Source organism: Sus scrofa, chromosome 10 (assembly GCF_000003025.6).
Source record: "Sus scrofa isolate TJ Tabasco breed Duroc chromosome 10, Sscrofa11.1, whole genome shotgun sequence".
NCBI classification, from domain to species: Eukaryota; Metazoa; Chordata; class Mammalia; order Artiodactyla; family Suidae; genus Sus; species Sus scrofa.
Genome location: NC_010452.4, coordinates 57233470 through 57253190, shown reverse-complemented (window position 1 = coordinate 57253190; position 19721 = coordinate 57233470). Strand labels below are relative to the sequence as shown.

The following is a 19721-nucleotide window of genomic DNA, read 5'->3' as shown; positions in this document are numbered from 1 at the left end:
GATTTTGCTTCTTGTTAAGGTTTATAATGGTCTCAGCTGTTTGGATTAGGAAAAATGTGAAAACATGCATGCCCAGTGTAATGTGCATTTGTTTATTTGTGTATTGTAGCATTGTAGTGATATATAATTACTTCCTAAAACACACACAGAGTGAAATAAAAATGGTAAGGTAGGAGGGTTAGTGGAAATTCTCATGTTTTCATTCCTTATTGCAGTGGCGTATTTTTCATCCTCTGGGATGGGCTAACTCAGGAGACCATTGCTTTAAAATGCAGCTTTTCATGTGCCCAAGCCCATCTTCTCATCAAAGGTCATCCTTGCTAGAGGAGAGACCTCGTTGATGCTCAGCATCCCTCTTAGACTCCAGTTTTATCCAGCTTCCTCCTTCACATTATAGACATAGACCTGACTCAGAGTCTCCTTCTCTTTGTGCTGTGCCGTCTCTAGGATGAGGATGGGACGGAGGAAGACAGCAGCCGTGTTGAACCCGTGGGACACGCCGACACTGGTGTGGAGAACGTACCCAACTTTTCTCTGGAGTAAGTTAACTGATGGTTTCAACTGACTTTGTGATATCCATGCAGCTTCACTGATAGCAGCCAGTATTCTGAAAGCATATGGCATGCGGGATGTTTGTGCTTAGTTAAAACATGCCTTGCATTGGTGTGTTTTCCAAAGAGCCTCTTTCATTGACTGAGTTAATACTGGAGTGTATGAACTGTCGCATGGAAATTCACATACACCTGCTCTGAGTTTCATGCCTTGGCAAATACTATTAAGTTATAACAGAAAATAGTATTTGATCGAACGTGTGTGTCATGTTCGCAGCACTGTAACTGTTTTCAGATTGCTTTTGTACATCAGTATTTTGGTCATGTGTGTGTTCTTCAACTTTGTGAAATTAAAAAAGAAATTGTAGACATAACTTGCTAAACTTGAAAAACTAGTTGGATCAGGTAAGAAATAGAATCTCTCAAGAGAGCTGATGAAAAATTGGAAGTTAGGGTCCTTGAACATAATTTAAGTGTAAAAAGTGGAAGAAAAATTTCCCTATATTATCACAACTCTGCAATTATCTTAGATTATGGCATGTGTGAATGGAAGATGTTCTTAGAACTACTTCTAAGTTACTTTAGAGCAGGAGGGAATTCAATTAAATATTAAATTCTTTGTTCTGTCTTTTCTTGGTCTTCCAAGGAAGGGCTATAAGAATTTTCTCAGGGAGGTTATTAAACAGGCTCCTGAAGCAGATCATGTTTGAAGACCCAGCAACCAGCACTCTCTTAAGTATTTACATTTAAGAAATAGGTGCCCTGTTGTAGCTCTTTTTAGAAAGAATGTGAGCTTAATGTATTAGAGTTACTCTACTATTCTTAGTTAACAAACCAATCATTGAACAGATGTTTGAATGTTATTAGCCGTATCTAAAATACGGTTTTTAGGAAATTCTGTGAAAATATAAAAAAATGAAATATCCATTTGAAAAGTATTCACTTTAGGAATTATTTTGGCTATATGACAAAATTATAATTTTGTCCTAAAATCAGGGTACGTGACGACGTCTGTATACATATTTTCAATTTTGTGTTGATTTGTTTGCTAGTCCTAGCTTTAGTTTTCTTTAGTGTTTGTATTATTTAACTAGGGCCCTTATAGTATATAGGATAACCTCAGGTTTTTATTTAAGAAATACAACGGGAGCAGAGGCATTTTCCATTGCATAAAAACCGAACCGTGATCTTTGCCAAGTCCATGGGTCGTCACTTATGGTGGGCCAGCTTGCTTCAACTAGATAAGTACTTGAAATAGTATTTCCAAATATTGACTGTTGGATAAGTGCTGCTTAGATTTCTGTGCAGTACTCACACACACAGAAATGTCTATAAAGAACGTGAAATTTGTGGCCCAACACTGCACATCAATTATCCTTTAATTCCAAAAATAAAGCAGAAAGTGACATCTCAGTGAAATGGTTTAGAAAACCTACGTTCTCTAGATTAGACCAGTTGTTATCAAAGTCAGGCTTCTTATATTGAATATTGAAGTACTGTAGACTGTGTCGTAGGAGTAACCTCACGTTACTTCACGTAAAGAGCTTCAGGACTTGAGCGTTCATTCACAAACACCCTTAGGGCAGACGTTCGATGTTCAGCCCTTGTCCATGGGTGTTGAGTAGCCTGCACATGAGCGAGCTTGTTGCAGGCAGGAGGGTGACATTCCGCACGGCTCCACGTCGCCGTGGGATCCCTCCGGACTGCCACTTCCAGGGCCAAGACTTGGACCTCCTTAGATTTTCGGAGGGCTCCAAGATGTGTGAGGTACGAAGTGCTGGGCAGCTGAACCATCTCTACCCAGTCAGTCTGCATAGTCCTTGAGTGGAGACTGGGATGGGACATTATCAGGGGCAACCGAGAGGTTCGATCACTGAATGTGTACTTGGACTACACAGGAGCCAAACGGTTCGGGGTCGTTTTTAATGTCATTATTTCTGATGATTGCTCCCCCCCATGCCATCAGACTAGCGTGCAGGTATGTAGCATTCCATGTGCCTTCATCGCCACATGCTCCTAGTCTAGACTGTGTGTGTAAATGGGTGTGTGTGCCCGGTGGGGCTTTCCGTCTTGTCCTCCGTTGCTGTTTGTCGTGTGTCTGTGTCCTTGCGGCTTTGTGTTTGGTTTGGTTTCGATTTTGGTTTGTGACCCTACATGTTCATGCTCCTCATTCATCATTGTCTCACAGTGATATGGTAAAGCTCGTACAAGTCCCCAACGATGGAGGGCCTCTGGGAATCCATGTAGTGCCTTTCAGTGCTCGAGGCGGCAGGTAACGTATCTTGCAGGTTTTTAATGAATCCTAATGTGGAGGGTTTTATCGTCATTTGTGCTCAGCTCTGGCGTGGTGTTGATTTAGCACGTGCTTAATAGAAGCATTTTCATTTGGGGGCAGAGGCGCCTTCATTCACACGTACACATCATAGTCACAGAAAAAGCACTTAGGCTGATGAAGAAACTGGGCGTTTATGTTTTCCTAAGACATACATTTAGTGTTGGTCACACCCCTGCGAACCCAGTCCTCGCTGCAGACTGAGGAACTCCAGCTGAACGTGCAAAGTGTAGGGAGCACTTAAAGGAATTTTCTGGAAAAGTGTATCCAGCCACCATTATCTGGATCACGGAGAAAATGACTCCTATGAAATTTGTTTTTATTTTATTTTAGTTCCTTAATTTTATATGATTTTTGTGATTTTGCTTGAAAATTTAAGAAGTTAGACAAGCTATAGATTGATTTCCTGCCTGGTGGCTTGTGGCTGCTTCTCTTCAATCTGCACCCCCCAAATGGCACATTTTTGTGTTATTTCTTAGTAAGTCTTCAGAGAATATGTATCCTTAAAAAAGCCAAATGTGGGAATTCCTGTTGTGGCTCAGTGGGTCACAAACCCGACTAGTACCCACAAGGATGTGGGTTCAATCCCTGGCCTTGCTCCATGGGTTAAGGGTCCGGTGTTGCCGTGAGCTGTGGTGTAGGTTCAGACACTGCTCAGATCCCGAGTGGCTGTGGCTGTGGTGTAGGCCGGCAGCTGCAGCTCCTATTCAACCCCTAACCTGGGAACCTCCAGGTGCTGCAGGTGCAGCCCTAAAAAAAAAAAACCAGAAAAACAAAGAAAAACAAGAAAAGGTTAAATGTTATATGAATTGCTTTTATCCTTCAGCTCTCTTTCTGTGAAAGAATTAGTTTGTTTGTATGTATATTCAAATACTGTGAATTGATTTTATAGCTAATGTTTGATGGACTCCATTATCCGCAAGTGAAATGCTGCCTCCTTGGGGGGTGGGGGGCGGGGGGTGTTGGTCTTTGAAGCTTAATCCCATCCTCTCTTATCTACCCATCTAGTGATTACCTGATGCAACATATTTATGAACTATCTGGCGTCTCAGTTTGAACCTCTTTTTTTTATTGTTAGCATCTTATCTGTTTATTTTGTATTTTAACACCATTTACACTGGGAGAAGAAAGGGGAATAATGCAAAGCCACCTTAGGCCAGTGAGTGAGAACTTAGAATATAGTTTCCATCTTGCCGTGGAATGACAAGCATCTAGCATGTTGTGAGAGATGGGTTATCTGCTGCAAGCATGTCATTAAATTATGTATTTATTTATTTATTTATTTTTTTTTTTTTTTGTCTTTTTGCTCTTTCTTTGGGCTGCTCCTGCAGCATATGGAGGTTCCCAGGCTAGGGGTCGAATCGGAGCTGTAGCTGCCAGCCTACGCCAGAGCCACAGCAACTCAGGATCCAAGCCGTGTCTGTGACCTACACCACAGCTCATGGCAACGCTGGATCGTTAACCCACTGAGCAAGGGCAGGGACCGAACCCGCAACCTCATGGTTCCTAGTCGGATTCGTTAACCACTGCGCCATGACGGGAACTCCTGTATTTAATTTTTAAAGTAAAAGTATTTGAACAGTTGCCCTGCCTTTCTGTTGTATGTTCCTGACAGTACTGAGTCCAGATTTTATCTCTTTGGTAAAACACACACCTCATGAAAAGTCTGGAAGCTGAAAACTTGGATTTACCTAGAACTCTGCTGGAGTAGGAGGCTTGAATGTTAGCGTTATGTAACCGGGTGTGAAATTCACCTTGATTTGGGGGAGAGGGTTTTATTCACAGAGTTATGATAGAGCTCACTTTTTTCCTTCCTTTGTTGATTTTTTAAAACTCTGGAGAAGCACTGAAACTTTTTGAAAGAGCTTTCAGTTATATAAGCTTAGTTGTTTTCAGAATGGCTGTTGCCTTTATCTTCTTTAAAAATTACATTTTTTAATGATCTCAGAAGTTAAATCTTTTCTTTTTCCCATTTATGTCATGAGTAGAAAAATAAGAGGCTAAAATGCATGAATGCTAGCTTCCCAATAGGAATGTGCCTTTAACTGCTTGTGGGATATAACTCATCACAAATGAGATTTAACTGTGCATCTACCAGCTTTGAACGGTGCTTCTATCACAAACATGTTATTATCTGTCATTCATGACACCTTTCCTACCTCAGTGTGGAAGGGTATTAGGATAAAATAGATAAAAATCTGAAAGCCAAAAAAGAATAAGATAGAAAAATAAATCCACTGCAGATTAATTCAGTAGAAGGCGTCTCACGAAATCCACCAGTTAACTGGTTACCATGGTGTTTTGTTTCAATGTACAGCACGCCTTTGAGAAGACACGTATCCCTTTACAGAACCAGAAGCGGTTTTTTGTTTTTTTTGCTTTTTTTTTAGCTGAGTCATTTTTAATCCCTGTTGATTTGGCGCTTCATGAAGGCAGTCCTGTATGGCTTTCCTATACAAGGGACGAAGAGACTAAGAAAACGAGATTCTTTATAAACCCTTTTTAGGCACTGCCAATTTTCACACTGGGAAACAGAACAGCATTTTTTTCTCCCCGAGCCCTGTGTCGCATCGTCGAGATCCCTTATGGCCTCGAGGGTCATGGCCTTCAGAGTGAGGCTGATGAGGAGAGAAAGGCAGCCGGCTGCTCGGGAATCGTGGGGGCCAGGAATCAGGAGCCAGAGACATGCATCTTCCTCGTTCTCAGACGTGCTTCACAGGTGCCTTCTTCTCAATCAGTCAGAAACCTGCCCTGGCATGTACCGTGTGATGGTTCCACGTGAGGTGCTAGGAGACAAGGAGGAACAGGACATAGTGTCTCTCCAGGGCTTGGCAGGCACGGTGGAACGAGAGGCCAGGAGCCACGCCATGTGATAAATGCCCATGGCCTTGTATCGTCGGTGCTCTGTGCGCTGATAGAGGAGAAGCTGTCTGCAGTAGGGAACGGAAACTGGCTTGTTGTGAAAGATGATTTTAATTGTGATGACAGCTTGTAAAGGGGGCAGCGTCAGCTCCACGGTAGCTGCAAGGGCAAATTAAGGGATGTGGTATAGCAGAAAGGAAGAAATTAAGTGGAACTGGTGAGGAAATCACACGTATATCTAGCGGGAATACAAGAATACATATTCATGGGATGTAAGTTGAAATTTCCAAGAATAACTTTCTTTGTGCAAGATTCCAATCATACTCGGGCCCTCTCCGTTTTGGCGATATAACTAATTGAATAACACTGGCTGAATACTTATTTTTATAAAAGTGACACGTACATGTCAGGACTGCTTTCTGATTTCAATTTCAAAGCCAAAGCGTCTTCAGGGACAATGCAGAATGGGACGTATACATTGCCAAGGGAAGAAACTGTGCAGAACACCTCAGCTATTAGACACGATTCAGGACAATAGGGAAAACCTGAAGTCAGTCTTAGATGTTTAAAGCCACGTAAGTACGAGGTATTATTATGGCCTGAGGATTAACGAAGTGTTTGGAATACAGATGCTGCTGGGCCAACTTAAAGAAGCCACTTTCTAGAGGCGGTTGAATGTCCTTCTCTGATTGGGGCCATTCCTGACAATTGGCTTGTGGCGGCCCTTCCTCCGGCCACTGCCCTGTGGATACGGGAAGAGGGGGAATGACCGTGCTGTCGCCCCTGGATGCTGTTTCTCTCTAATCATCTTCTGGTATTTTATTCAGAAAGGAAGTTAACCTATCCCCATCCAGAACTCTTTATTCACAGTTTTATTACCTTGAAATCAATTTTCACTTCACACGTATAATTTCATTTCCTCCCGATTTAAATGTCAAACATAACCTCCTTATTTAAATCACAAGTGCTACTATTTTCAGGAAGGCTATGCCAAGTAATTGTCATTTCCTTTGGCAGAAAAACCCCATTTCATTTCATATATTTTTATATTTCTAGAACATAGCATGTGGGTATTGCTCAGTCTAGCCTACGTTGACTCTCCCCTTTAGCTCTGCATTGCTACATTAGAAATAAAACAATAAGGGGTGTTCCCGTTGTGGCTCATTTGGTTAAGAACCTGATACAGTGTCCATGAGGATGTGGGTTCAATCCCTGGCCTCGCTCAGTGGGTTAAGGATCCTGCATTGCCATAAGGTGTGGCATAGATTGCAGATGCAGCTTGGATCGGGTGTTGCTGTGGCGGTGGTGTAGGCTGGAAGCAGCAGCTCTGATTCGACTCCTAGCCTGGGAAATTGCAAATGCCGCAGGTTTGGCCCTAAAAAGAAAAAGGAAAAACAAAACAAAATGACAACAACAAAGAACAATAAGGACGTGTCCTGGCCTGATGTCAGTGAGTTTTGCTGAGACTTTCTGGTTACATGGGAATATGATTATGATGTACAGTTGAGTATTTAGGAAGCAAGATATAAAATTATAAGTTGAAATAGGGGCCGGGCTTATGAAACGAAAAGATTTTGTATTTAGTTTTAAGAGACTTAAGGTCTAATTGAGACATAGGTATGCAAAAAACACATACCATGTGTCAAAAGAACTCTGTGCACATGTGCCATCGGGCTTTAGAGGAAGTACGGCTGTGGACGTGATCTTGGAAGGAAAATATAGGACCTAGGCCAGTGATGTTCTGGAAAGGTATTCTTTCAGGAAGAGACTGCATGAAAGGAGGATGCTCCCTAGAAACGTGTGAGAAATAATGAGTCCGTGATTTGAAATAGAATGTGCTGAAAGGTGGCATGGGAGAGTAGGTTAGAAAGTTTTATATGAACGGCAAGTGAGACCCATTCAGTAAATAACAGAGAGATTGTTGAAGGTTTTCAAGAAATACCATTTTAATTTTTTGCTGTGTCTTTTTTTTAGGTTTTATTGAATTATGGCTGATGTACAGCATTTGATCATTTCTGCTGTACAACAAATAATTCAGGTTATACATATACACATGTCCGTTTTTTCTTTTTTTTTCAGATTCCTTTCCCATATAGGTTATTATAGAATATTGGGTAGAGTTCCTTGTGCTATACAGCAGGTCCCCGTTGACAGTCCATTCCATGTACAATAATGTGGTTTATTTTTAAATAGCTATTATCCTTCTGTGTGGACTCCAGAGCCTAACTTATAGTGGATTTCTTAAGCTTTTCTCCTGTGAAGACATATATGGCTGAAGCATATTATTCTTGACAAATTGCAGCCAGCTTCCCGGTGTCTTTTGTGGAATGGGGTTTCCCACTTAAACATATTCTTCTTTATCCTGAGCCCCGAGACCCTTGGACTTTTCTGTCACTGTACTTTTTTCTTATGCAAATAGTCATTGTATGTTTGTGTTTGTTTTATTAAGCCAGTGTTGTTGTTGTTGTTTAAAGATCGAGTATCTCCTAAGCACCATTCCTGGTTCAAGGCAAGCTCTCTTTCAAGGGTCAGAGAATATTTTGAGCACCGTGGGCCACTGAGTTTCTATTCCAAGTGTTCAATTCTATCGTTGTAGCATGAGAGCAGCCACTGACAATATAGAACTCAAGGGAGCGTGGCCGTGCTCCACAGAAGCTTCACTGGCAGAAACAGGTGGCCAGTTGAATTTGGCTCACTGATGATAATCTGCCAGCCCTGCCATAGAAAACCAAACAAATAAAGATGCCTGCTGTCAGGGAGTTTACATTCTCTTCGTTTTCATATCTAACATTCCTTCTGCTCTGTTTCCCATTCATGTTGTTTTGGGGTCAAGAGTCCAAAACTTCATTTCTACTTGCCGATTGATAAGAAAGCCTCTTTATTATTAACTATTTAATATTTCCCAACAACACACACCATTGATTCTCCCAGATTCCCAGGAGGAAGGGAAAGAGGAAAAAATCAACTTCTAAAAAAATATCCTCCACTTAGAAAGAGGCACTTACAGAACTCTTCTTCCTAATATCCTGATGGTCAGTCAGGACATGTGAGGAAAAATCTGAAGTCTTTAATTAGCAACAAGCCCTTGGTAAGGAGGGTGTGTGTATGCATCTTTGTGGCTCACATTTTTTTTTTTTTTTTTTTTTGCTGCTGGCTCATGCTAGCAAATGCCTTACTTATTAATTGCTTCTCAACTTTATTTTTACAGAAGTACCATCATTGGATTTGTCTGATTAGTTTTGATTTTTATCCAAAGTGATTTTTTTTTCAACCATTTAAACTTCTATTGGATAAAATGTCAGGGGAAGGATCGCAACCTTTGCCAATACCAAACTTTTTCAATTGCTATATTCAAGTTTCTTTTCATGACTGTCTTCCAGGAGTTATTTTCCTACTTATGTTACAGTCCATATTTCCTACCACCTACGCTGAAAAAAAAAAAATCACATATCTAAGAGAATATTTTTAATGTTTAGGTTTTCGAGTTGAAAGAAAAGTGACCCTTTTGGAAAATAAGTATTCCTGTGATCAGATGCATGAAAAGATAAGTGTTGGTTTTCTGTGTTGTAGATGCACATATTGAATAATTTCCTGTTCAAATAAAAACTAAAGTCTTTATAAAGTTTTAACTCTTCTGTATACAAGAATATCTAGCAAACATCTTTCAAAAGTCTTAAGGAAAACTGTGCTCATCTACTTAAACATCCAGTGAAAATCTGGGAACTTGGCTTCTCTGCCTCACATTGACATGGGTTATAAATGGTGTTAGTTATAACTCTTAGCTCATCTAACCTGTATTTTATTACCTTTTGCTCCAGAACGCATCGCAAACAAAAAGTTCATCTTCTTCCCAGAATTTCCGGTTAGCAGTGCTGTCTTTCCTCTCTCAGGCGGTCAGTGACGACTTTGACCCATGCTAAGTCTTGTTTGTGTTATTGATAGAGGGGTCGTTAGGAATAGTCCAGGTTTAGGGGCCGGAGGTGCCTGGGACAGAAGCTGGCTCTGACTTTTTGGTAAGTCTGGCTTGGGCAGGTTGGCCTCAGCCTTCACCTCTGAGGGCTGGGACATGCTTCTCGCTTTTTTGATTAAAATAAGAAAATACACATAAAATACAGTTAGTGTCCTACTTGGCAGTAGTGGTTAGTAAAAATGATATTTCAATTTCCACTTATCTTTCTGGGATATGCCTTTAACATTCCCTCCAGGAGTTCCTGGTGTGGCTCAGTGGGTTAAGAACCCGACATAGTGTCCGAGAGGATGTGGGTTTGATCCCTGGCCTCGATCAGTGGGTTAAAGATCTGGTGTTGCTGCAAGCTGCAGCATAGGCCGCAGATGCAGTCAGATCTGGCATGGCTGTGGCTGTGGCTGTGGCTGTGGCCTCAGCTGCAGCTCCAATTCCACCCCTAGCCCAGGAACTTCCATAGGCTGCAGGTGCGGCCGTAAAGAGAGGAAAAAAAAATTTCCTCCACATGGTTGGTGTTCTTGTTGTCTAGGCAAGTGCTGGCTAGTCGAGGAAAATGATCCTTCTACCATGAATGTGAGAAGGGAGTCTGCTCTTATCAGTTTGAGAATCCCAGTCCACCGTTAGTTGGGTGCATTTGTTAATGAAGAATTATAGCCACTTTGAATGTCGGGGCAACACCTCAGGTGTTGAGAAGAGCTTTATTTGAGGCAGGCATATGTCCATTCACTGTAGAGTTTTAAAGGTGACTCTTTGCTTTTAAAAGAATCGGAGTTCCTGTGGTGGCGCAGTGGTTAATGAATTCGACTAGGAACCATGAGGTTGCGGGTTCGGTCCCTGCCCTTGCTCAGTGGGTTAATGGTCTGGCGTTGCCGTGAACTGTGTTGTAGGTTGCAGACGTGGCTCGGATCCAGCATTGCTGTGGCTCTGGCTTAGGCCAGTGGCTACAGCTCCGATTAGACCCCTAGCCTGGGAACCTCCATATGCCGAGTGAGCGGCCCAAGAAATAGCAAAAAGACAAAAAAAAAAAAAAAAAAAAAAAAAAAGAATAAATACGCCCTTGAACTTTGAGTACTTGATTTTACTTAATTTCCCCCCAAAACCCACCTTTTTAACTTGAAGCTTTCAGTTGTGCATTTTCAGCTGCGGACTTGTTTTAATAAAGGGCCATAGTACATGCATTTGTTTTAGAGAGAAAGTGGTGCTTTACATCTAGGTAACTCTTGCTTCTTTAAAGGTAGCAGGGTGAGGCTGGCCATTTCTGCTTGAGTCTAAAGAACCTCTCTACTTTCATTTTACCATTTTTGGGTCTACTTTATCTCATTGACTGAAAGATGAAAAAAAACTAGGATTAACTTGGGATTCTGGCTGTGGTTCTGAGGAATTGAATGTCAGTGACCACCAGCCCCATCCAGGACTCAGTGGGGTGAGAGGGTCTTGCTGATGGGAGCCCATTCTGCTCCTGCCTGCTCTGCCTTCGCTGCAGTTGTGGTGTTTATACTGTGTCAGCTTTTATTAAGATGAATTATGATCATTTCCATACAGCTGGGTGGCAGTTGTGGGAGTTTACATTATCCAAGCAAAACTCAGACTTGCTCAGCCAATTTAGATGTCAATAAAACATTTGTTACTTATTTCCAGTTTTATCATTGGTTGTAATTTATACTTAGAATTGAAAATGTTAACATGTGTGACTGCGTTTGTTTTAATTAAGTGTATAATTAGGCTAATGAACCTTGTAAAAATGTAGTGGTGCAATCCTTAATATAATCTAAGCAGTTAAATTTCTAATTATGCATCCAGAATCATGTACAAAGATGAAGCCTTTCAGTGGCTTGCTTTCTGGGGCTCTGTTCTTCTTCCTTGCCCCTTTTTTGGGGGTAAGAATCATTGTTCAAAAGCCATGACGAGGAGTTCCTGTTCTGGCTCAGCAGGTTAGCAGGTTAATAGCCAACATAGCATCCATGAGAATGTGGGTTCTATCCCTGGCCTCAGTGAGTGAGTAAGGATCCAGCATTGCCTCAAGGGGCGGTGTAGGTCCCAGATGTGGCTCGGACTTGGTATTGATGTGGCTGTGGCGAAGGCCTCAGCTGCAGCTCCTATTCCACCCCTAGCCTGGAAACTTCCATCTGCCGCAGGTAGAAAGAAAAAAGCACAAAAGCCATGATGAAAGATTTAAAGGAAATTTGTACGTATTATTTCAGGAAAATTATTCCGAAGTGAGTTTTGTAGTGGACACTGTATTTTCTCCCCCCTAAATTTTGGAAACGGTAGAGGGAACAGGGACGAGGTGTTGATCTGGGGCTGTTTCAGCTGTAACAGAAGAAAGGAATCCACTTGCTCAGAAGGCATCTGTGTCCTGGAGGGTTCACGTGAGATTCATGCCTGGGGTGCAGAGGTGCTGTTCTCCGCGCCCCTGTGCCTGCAGCCCTGTCTTCATAGATCTGCCCTCCCTGCCGCGCTGAGGGTGCCCCCCTCCCCCTGGCTTCCTCCGGTGCCCTCCGGCAAGGCCAGCCCTCCGCGCTTCCGCACCTGGACTGGTCCTCCCAGCAGCACTTGCCCTGCTTCTCTTCTCCTGCTCCCTCTTCTGTTCGCAAAGCGGTTTCTTCTTCCGATGGAAAGTGGTTGCCCCTAGTCAGGAGTGCTGGTACCTGCCACCAAGAAGAAAAACCATTCTCTCCTCCAGCCCAGTGACATCCCAAGTGCTCTGGGCTTCACACCCTTCCATCATTTTCTCTAACAAGCCTGTTACAGGAACCACCACACCCTGGGTGCTCAATTCGTTTACCTTAGAATGAATTCAAGTTGCTGGTTGCATTTGCAGAATAGATACCTACAGCTTGTTTCTGATCGTCTGAGCTGCCTTGCCCTGGGACGCGGGGGCTGTGGAGATGTGTCTGCTTTGCACACACACATTTTGCAGGAGGATGAAAGTGTTATTAATTCGTGCTGATTTCCCTTCAGAGGGCACTTTTCCTTCTCGGTCTAGCCGTTATGTTATCAGTTCAATTTTCCTGGGAAGGTTTTTTTTTTTTTTTTTTTTTTGAATAGTTCATTCCCATTCCTATTGCAATCATTTTCACCTAGTGCAGCAAATGAGATAATTTTGCAGATTGTACCACTTTCCTTTTAAATTAATCCATTCTTTTTGAGAGAATGATTCTAATAGTGTGGTCAAGTACTTAGAAATCAGCAGGCTGCTAACTTCTCCTTAATTCAGTCTGTTCCGTTGATTCCCTGATCACTTGCTGTGTCACTCAGGGTGAAATTCCTCCCTTTCTGCTCCTCCGTGGCTCCCTCCCCTCCCCCATCAGTTCTTTAGTCTCTAGTGCTGAGAAAAGAGATTCTGAGTTTTTGGGTTTTTTTTTTTTTTTTTTTTTTTTTTTTTTTTTTTTGTCTTTTTGCCTTTTCTTGAACCGCTCCTGAAGCATATGGCGGTTCCCAGGCTAGGGGTCTATTCGGAGCTGTAGCCGCTGGCCTACGCCAGAGCCACAGCAACACGGGATCCAAGCCACGTCTGCGACCTACACCACAGCTCACGGCAACGCCAGATCCTTAACCCACTGAGCAAGGGCAGGGACCGAACCCGCAACCTCATGGTTCCTAGTTGGATTCGTTAACCACTGTGCCACGACGGGAACTCCGATTCTGAGATTTTTGTGATGACTTTAACAGTGCTGGATTCTAAAACCTCATTTAATAAACTTCTATATTTCATGTAAATATGATAGTGTATTTATTCACGATTTTTAACATTTTTACCATATGTTAGAATTACTCATGCATTTGGCCATAGATATAATGAGGGCATGTTTAGAAAGAGAGCATATTTATTCACTAATAAGTGAAGCATGTCTTGCCTTTTTTTCTTGGGATTATTATTCTAGAATGATTCCTGGGACGGGGTGGGAGTTTAAAAGTAGATTTAAGAAAAGAAAAATAATTATTGGAGTTCCCGTTGTGGCTCAGTGGGTTAAGAACCTGACTAGTATCCATGAGGATGTGGATTCGATCCCTGGCCTCGCTCAGTGGATTAAGGATCCAGCGTTGCCTAAAGCTGCAGCGTAGGTCACAGATGCGGCTGGGCTCCTACATTGCTTTGGCTGTGGGATAGGCCAGCAGCTGGGCTCCAGTTCAACCCTTGCCTGGGAACGTCATATGCAAGTGTGGCTGTAAAAAGAAAAAGAAAGAGAAAAAGAGAAAGAGAAAAAGAAAAATGATTGTTTAGATCGATAGAAATCTATAGACCTATTCAGCTGAAAATATTAATATCACTTGTAGAATTAAATGACAGATTTCCAGGTTACATCATTTGAACTCTCATGAATACTGAGAGGATCTATTGGAGATATATTTACAGATTTGAACAAAGGACTGATACCAGTTACCTGCTAAGTAATTTCCATTAGAGATCATCTCTCTATGTATTTCTCTAAAACTATGTGTGGGCTATTTTAGAATACTCAAAATATTTCAGAATGTATAAAACCATAATCATTATTCGTCACTTTCGATCACAGAAATATGGTAACCACACTGAGAAATTGCTCACGATCTCACAGATTAAAAACCAATTAATTGGAGTTCCCGCTGTGGCGCAGTGGTTAACGAATCCGACTAGGAACCATGAGGTTGCGGGTTCGATCCCTGCCCTTGCTCAGTGGGTTAAGGAACTGGCGTTGCCGTGAGCTGTGGTGTAGGTTGCAGACGCGGCTCGGATCCCGTGTTGCTGTGGCTCTGGCGTAGGCAGGTGGCCACAGCTCCGATTCGACCCCTAGCCTGGGAATCTCCATATGCCTCGGGAGCGGCCCAAGAAATAGCAACAACAACAAAAGACAAAAGAAAAAAAAAACCAAAAAAAAAAAACCAATTAATTAACGGGAGTGACTCTTGCTAGGGCACATTTTTACTCTGGAGCTGAACACGTGAACTTTAAAGACGCACTGTTGATCTGCAGAGGCAGCTTTTGGCAACAAGTGTGGTTCCACGTTACGGCTCCATGAGGACTGCCGGTGGGTGGCCGAGTCATCTTGTCCTTCAGCTGTTGACTCACGTGGTTGCATGGATGGGGACATGGCTCAGTGTCTTCTCCTAGTTCCACCATTACTAGTAACTGTAATTTAATTTGACTTCTCTATTTTTCCCATTGAATAGAGCCATAGGTAGAGTGTAATGATTTGATGCTTTTGATAAAACATAGAAACAAACAGTAGGGAAGCTTAGGGAGGTAGATTGTGGGCTTGGCACCATTTTAGCAGGCACTTAATTATTGGTGTGGTGCATTAGGGAATTGGATCCTGCAGAATAAGGACTCAGACAGTGAAGTTTCTCATGCAGCTTTGTCAGTGTCCTTTATCTTACCTTTGTGCTGAGAGCATTTTCATATTTATCTAGTTCCAGTATATGATAGCAAGTTACTAAAAACAACTGTCATATTTTTCTCATCAATCACTTAGATTCTTACATAGTAGATGCTAATTTAGTAACATGACAAAAGGCAATTTAAATGCTATCTCCTCTTATTCTTGCAAGTAGGTATACTTGACCCTAGTAAACACAATGCCTCTTTGCCACACTTAATAATAAAAAGTAGAATGAAGTTAAACAGTGACTCAGTAAATAGTCACACACACACACACACAAAAAGGTGAAACTGCAAAAGAAAGAGCAAACAAACAAACAAAAAAAGGACCTTTGCTGCTTCATTTCAGTTCATTTCAGTTCAGTTCTGTGTCTGGAATAAGTGAAATTGTTATGTATAAAAAAGGATCTGAGTCTAAATTTTATTTCCCTTGTTGTATTTGGCAAAAAAAACTTCTTAGAAGTAGGAGACCTGTTTGTCTCAGCTCAGCTCAGTCACCTATTCGTTCAGCTGTCGTTTGTCACGACCTGCTAACTCTGAGAACTTGAGCTGTGCTGCTGCTGTCTATCTTCCGCCTCCTCCAGGAGCTCACCGTGCAGGAGCAGAGAGACGGGGTGCCTCTAAGTCCTAGAGACAGGGCAGCAGCGAGACGAATAACCACAGGTACCGAACAGGTTCAAAAGAGGAAGGAAGCCATCCACTGGGGTATCTTTCAGCTGGAAAGTACATGCAGCTACCACTCCTTGTATTCCATTGGCTAATACAGATAGGCGACTGGAAATCCTGGTGTCTTCAACTGCAATTTATGCAGGATTTGAGATGGCAGTATCTGTATGGGCATTTTTTGTCTCTAAATAGTTAGAATTATGAGAAAATGCAAGCTTTGGGCAAGCCAAAAATAAGTTCCTAAACATTTTAACATGGTTCTGACTCAGAAGATATACTCACTGTCAAGTGCATCAGAGCATCAGAAGGAGGTGAAGATTCCTAGTTCTTACAAAGCTGTGACATGTACAGTGTTTGCTATTTGCCCCGGGGGATGTAGAGGTCAAGGAATTAGTGCTATAGACTGAGTACATTTCATGTTTGCTTTTTTCCTTCCAGCTCGGTCTCTAAAAGTTCATTCAGGCTTTTCTTTCAGCCCGAGGTTTGGGAACACGGGGAAGGGCTGGATGGTGACTGGCAGTGGTGGAACTTAGCCCTGTCTTTCCTTTTTCTTCAGATGGGAATAAGGGCAACCAATTACTTACTTCTGGGAGACCTACCAAGTTTTGAAATTCAGAATATGAGGCACTATCAAATTCAATGCCAAGAATGGAAACCATTCTTTTTTTTTTTTTTTTTCCCTTTTAGGACCACACCTGTGGCATATGGATGTTGCCAGGCTAGAGGTCAGATCAGAGCTGCACCTGCTGGCCTACACCACAGCCACAGGAGCGCAGGATCCAAGCCTCATCTGCAACCTACACCACAGCTCACGGCAACACTAGATCCTTAACCCACTCAGCGAGGCCAGGGATCAAACCCACCTTCTCATGGATCTTTATCACTGAGCCATAGCGAGAACTCCGAAATACTTCTGTTTTTGAAATCTTTCCAATTTTCCGTCTCAAGTGGACAACACGTCTTGGTTAGCCTCTCCTTACCTTTCCTTCCATGGAAAGATGGGGTTGCCATCAGCAGGGTCCCAGCTGGCTTAACACAGAAACTTAGCAGAGCCCCTCACAACCCCACGCTCATCCACCCTGCACGTGGCCATAGCCCCTGAGTCATCAGGGAAGCTCTGCTTGGAGCATTTTGAAGCCTGGAGAGAAGGATTCGGTTTATTTCAGAAGTATAGCACCTGACAAGCCAGAAACGGTGGCTCACATTTATTGAAAGGATCCATTTCTACAGACCATTTACACTGTTGTTATTTTTGTGTGTGTGTTGGTGTTATTTTAAAATGTCTGAATAGCGATTTAATGCACCCCTTTATCAGGCAGTCTTTGTAAATATAATACCAGCATTAAAGCAATAGGCCATGGTGCACGGTGGAAATATGACGTGTGTAATGATTTGCATTCTTAATGTTCCAGAACCCTGGGGTTATTAGTAAAACGATTGGAGAAAGGTGGTAAAGCTGAGCAAGAAAACCTTTTTCATGAGAATGATTGCATTGTCAGGATTAATGATGGCGACCTTCGAAATAGAAGATTTGAACAGTAAGTGTGTGCGGCCTGCACTGCTGCTCCTTCCTGCGTCAGGCGTGGCAGAGAGTGGGCGAGGGGCGTGCCTCGGACCACGTGTCTGCCGTCTCTGCCTTCATGCCGGAGAGGACTATTTGCTGCCATTATCTAGCTTTTAAAAATTTAATCAAACTCCAGGTAATTACTCTTATTAGATTAGCTTTCCAAATGCCCTCTGATGGATGTAGCACTTCTTAAAATATTATGGGCCCAATTTAGGCTTTACAATTGGGCCCCCTCTCCCCTTTTGAAAAATGCACCGGGAGCTCGTTTTTATTGTATCTTTAACTCACATTCCCAGCTTTGTCTTTCCCCATGACAACTCTCAAGACACATAGGCAGGCAAAACTCCTTGGAACCTCAGTGTCCACTCAAATTTTTTTTCTTCAGATTCAGGATCTTACTCAATTAAAAAGAAAAATTGTCCAGTTCCTATAAAACCAGGCAAACCTGAGCAGAAATCAGAAGGCGTTTAAGACCCGATGATGTAAACCAAGTATAATGAAAAAAATTAAAATTATTGAAAAAAAAAAGCGGGGGTGTCATTTTTCTCAGCTCAAAAAAGCAAAAAAAAAAAAAAAAAGTAAAGACCTGATGGTGGATCCAGATGAGATGGAACAACATATCCTAGGGGGGGGTCATGAATTAGCAGCACTGGGACCAACGGCTCTTGACATTTCGAGTCACTGAGGCCGCACTGGCCTCCTTGAGATTTTTTTTTGCAAGCATAGAATTGGATGAATTTTCCCATACACAGCAGATAGGCACTTTCTGTGGTTTTCTAAGTATATTTCTAATATTTCTTTAAAAACTCGATTGGTCCCCTCGTAAGGAAATATTTTATGATTTTTAAAAGTCGTATTGGATAACGTTGTAGGAAGAGGGGTATATTTAATTTCTATTAATATCAAAATGACAACACCTCATGTGCTTAAAACTACAGTACGATTGAGTGATTTTTCAGTTGAGGGCCCAGCATTTCATCGGTAGTTGTAGATCATTTTGTCATTTTTATTTAGAGACTGAGAAATTTATATTTGGAGAAACAGCCCTGCTGCTCTCAGAGCTTGCAAACTTGATTGATAAATGGGTTGCTCGAATTTGGTTTTCAGTTTCCACAAAGGCTGTCAGTCCTTGTTGCTTAATTAGTATACTTAATTAAGCTCATAATATCTTCGGGGCTGCCAGTCTTAATTTGCTAATCTTCCTTTCTTTCTCAAACCCAGAGCACAGCATATGTTTCGCCAAGCCATGCGTACATCTATCATTTTGTTCCATGTGGTTCCCGCCGCAAATAAAGAGCAGTACGAACAACTCTCCCAGAGCGAGAGGAACAATTACTATTCGAGCCGCTTCAGCCCCGACAGCCAGTACGGGGACCCCAGGAGTGTGAACAGCGCGGGCCTTCAGACTCTGCCCCGGGCGCCCAGGCCGAACCCCCCGCCAGAGCACACGGACCCCCTCCCCCGACTCCTACCTCAGGGCCCGCAGCCCTCCGGAAAGCCGCCCGCGCTCCGGCCCCAGCCGCCCAGAATGTGTTCAGTAGCAACCTAAGCAGTGGGTACAGCACCAAAAAAGTAGGCAAGAAGCTGGACATCCAGCTCAGGAAAGGTACGGCCGGTCTTCTTCCTCTTGTTGCATGGGGTTTATTTCAGAAATCCAGCCCACCAGCCTCCCAAAGCACCCCAAGGCTTTTCTCATTATCCTGTGACCCACCGTTTTAAAAAAGTACTTAAAGTTGTATTTTTTATGCTTTTCTGACTCGTGTTGCTGGATAAATATGAGCATGTAGACGCTCAAAGGGTGAGGCTTTACACCTCATGCTTCTGTGAAAAGGGGGGCCGTTCCCACTGCAGTAACACCGCTGATGATGCAGGAACCTGGCTCTGGGATGTTCCCATCAAGCCCAAAGCAATAGTGGGGCTTTTGGGAGCGCCGCCCCGTTGATGTCCTCAGAGATGGACTTTAGGGGCCCTCCGTGGCAGCCCCGTCCCTTCCGAGGAAGGGGTCGATTCCTTTGAAGCCCCTGGTGGTTCACGGCGAAATGCTGAGAAGCCAGGCCACTGGCCTGTCTCCTGTTCTGCCAGAATCTGGCACTGCCTCCCTCTCCGGCGATGCCAGGGGAGTTGGAATGGGTCTTGCTGCTCCTCTGTTGCATCCGTGTGTGTGTCTGCGGATCCTGGTGAACAGGAGGCCCGCGTTTGCGCGCCGGCTGCCCCCGCCCCGGGCTCAGAGCCGGCTGCCTGCCTTGACGTCCTGCTTTGCAGCCCCTGCCCCGCCGGGCGTCAAACCTCCACTTTCGCTGAGCGTTTTTATATGTGTTTAAGTCACGTCTTTCAAAAGGGTGTCATTATAAAGACGATTTCTTTTACGAGCTCAACCGAGTCCTGCAGTGAGTGGAAAGGGACCCCGGAGGAGCGGGAGC

At 43.1% G+C, this 19721-nt stretch overlaps 1 protein-coding gene across 1 annotated transcript in view; it reads left to right on the top strand.

Moving 5' to 3' along the window:
• Positions 1 to 19721, top strand: part of PARD3 (par-3 family cell polarity regulator) — a 632416-nt gene that overhangs the window by 347325 nt on the left and 265370 nt on the right. Inside the window, 5 exon segments of the mRNA XM_021064231.1 lie at positions 448 to 539; positions 2740 to 2823; positions 17147 to 17272; positions 18523 to 18803; positions 18806 to 18907. Of these exon segments, the coding sequence (XP_020919890.1) occupies positions 448 to 539; positions 2740 to 2823; positions 17147 to 17272; positions 18523 to 18803; positions 18806 to 18907 (685 nt within the window).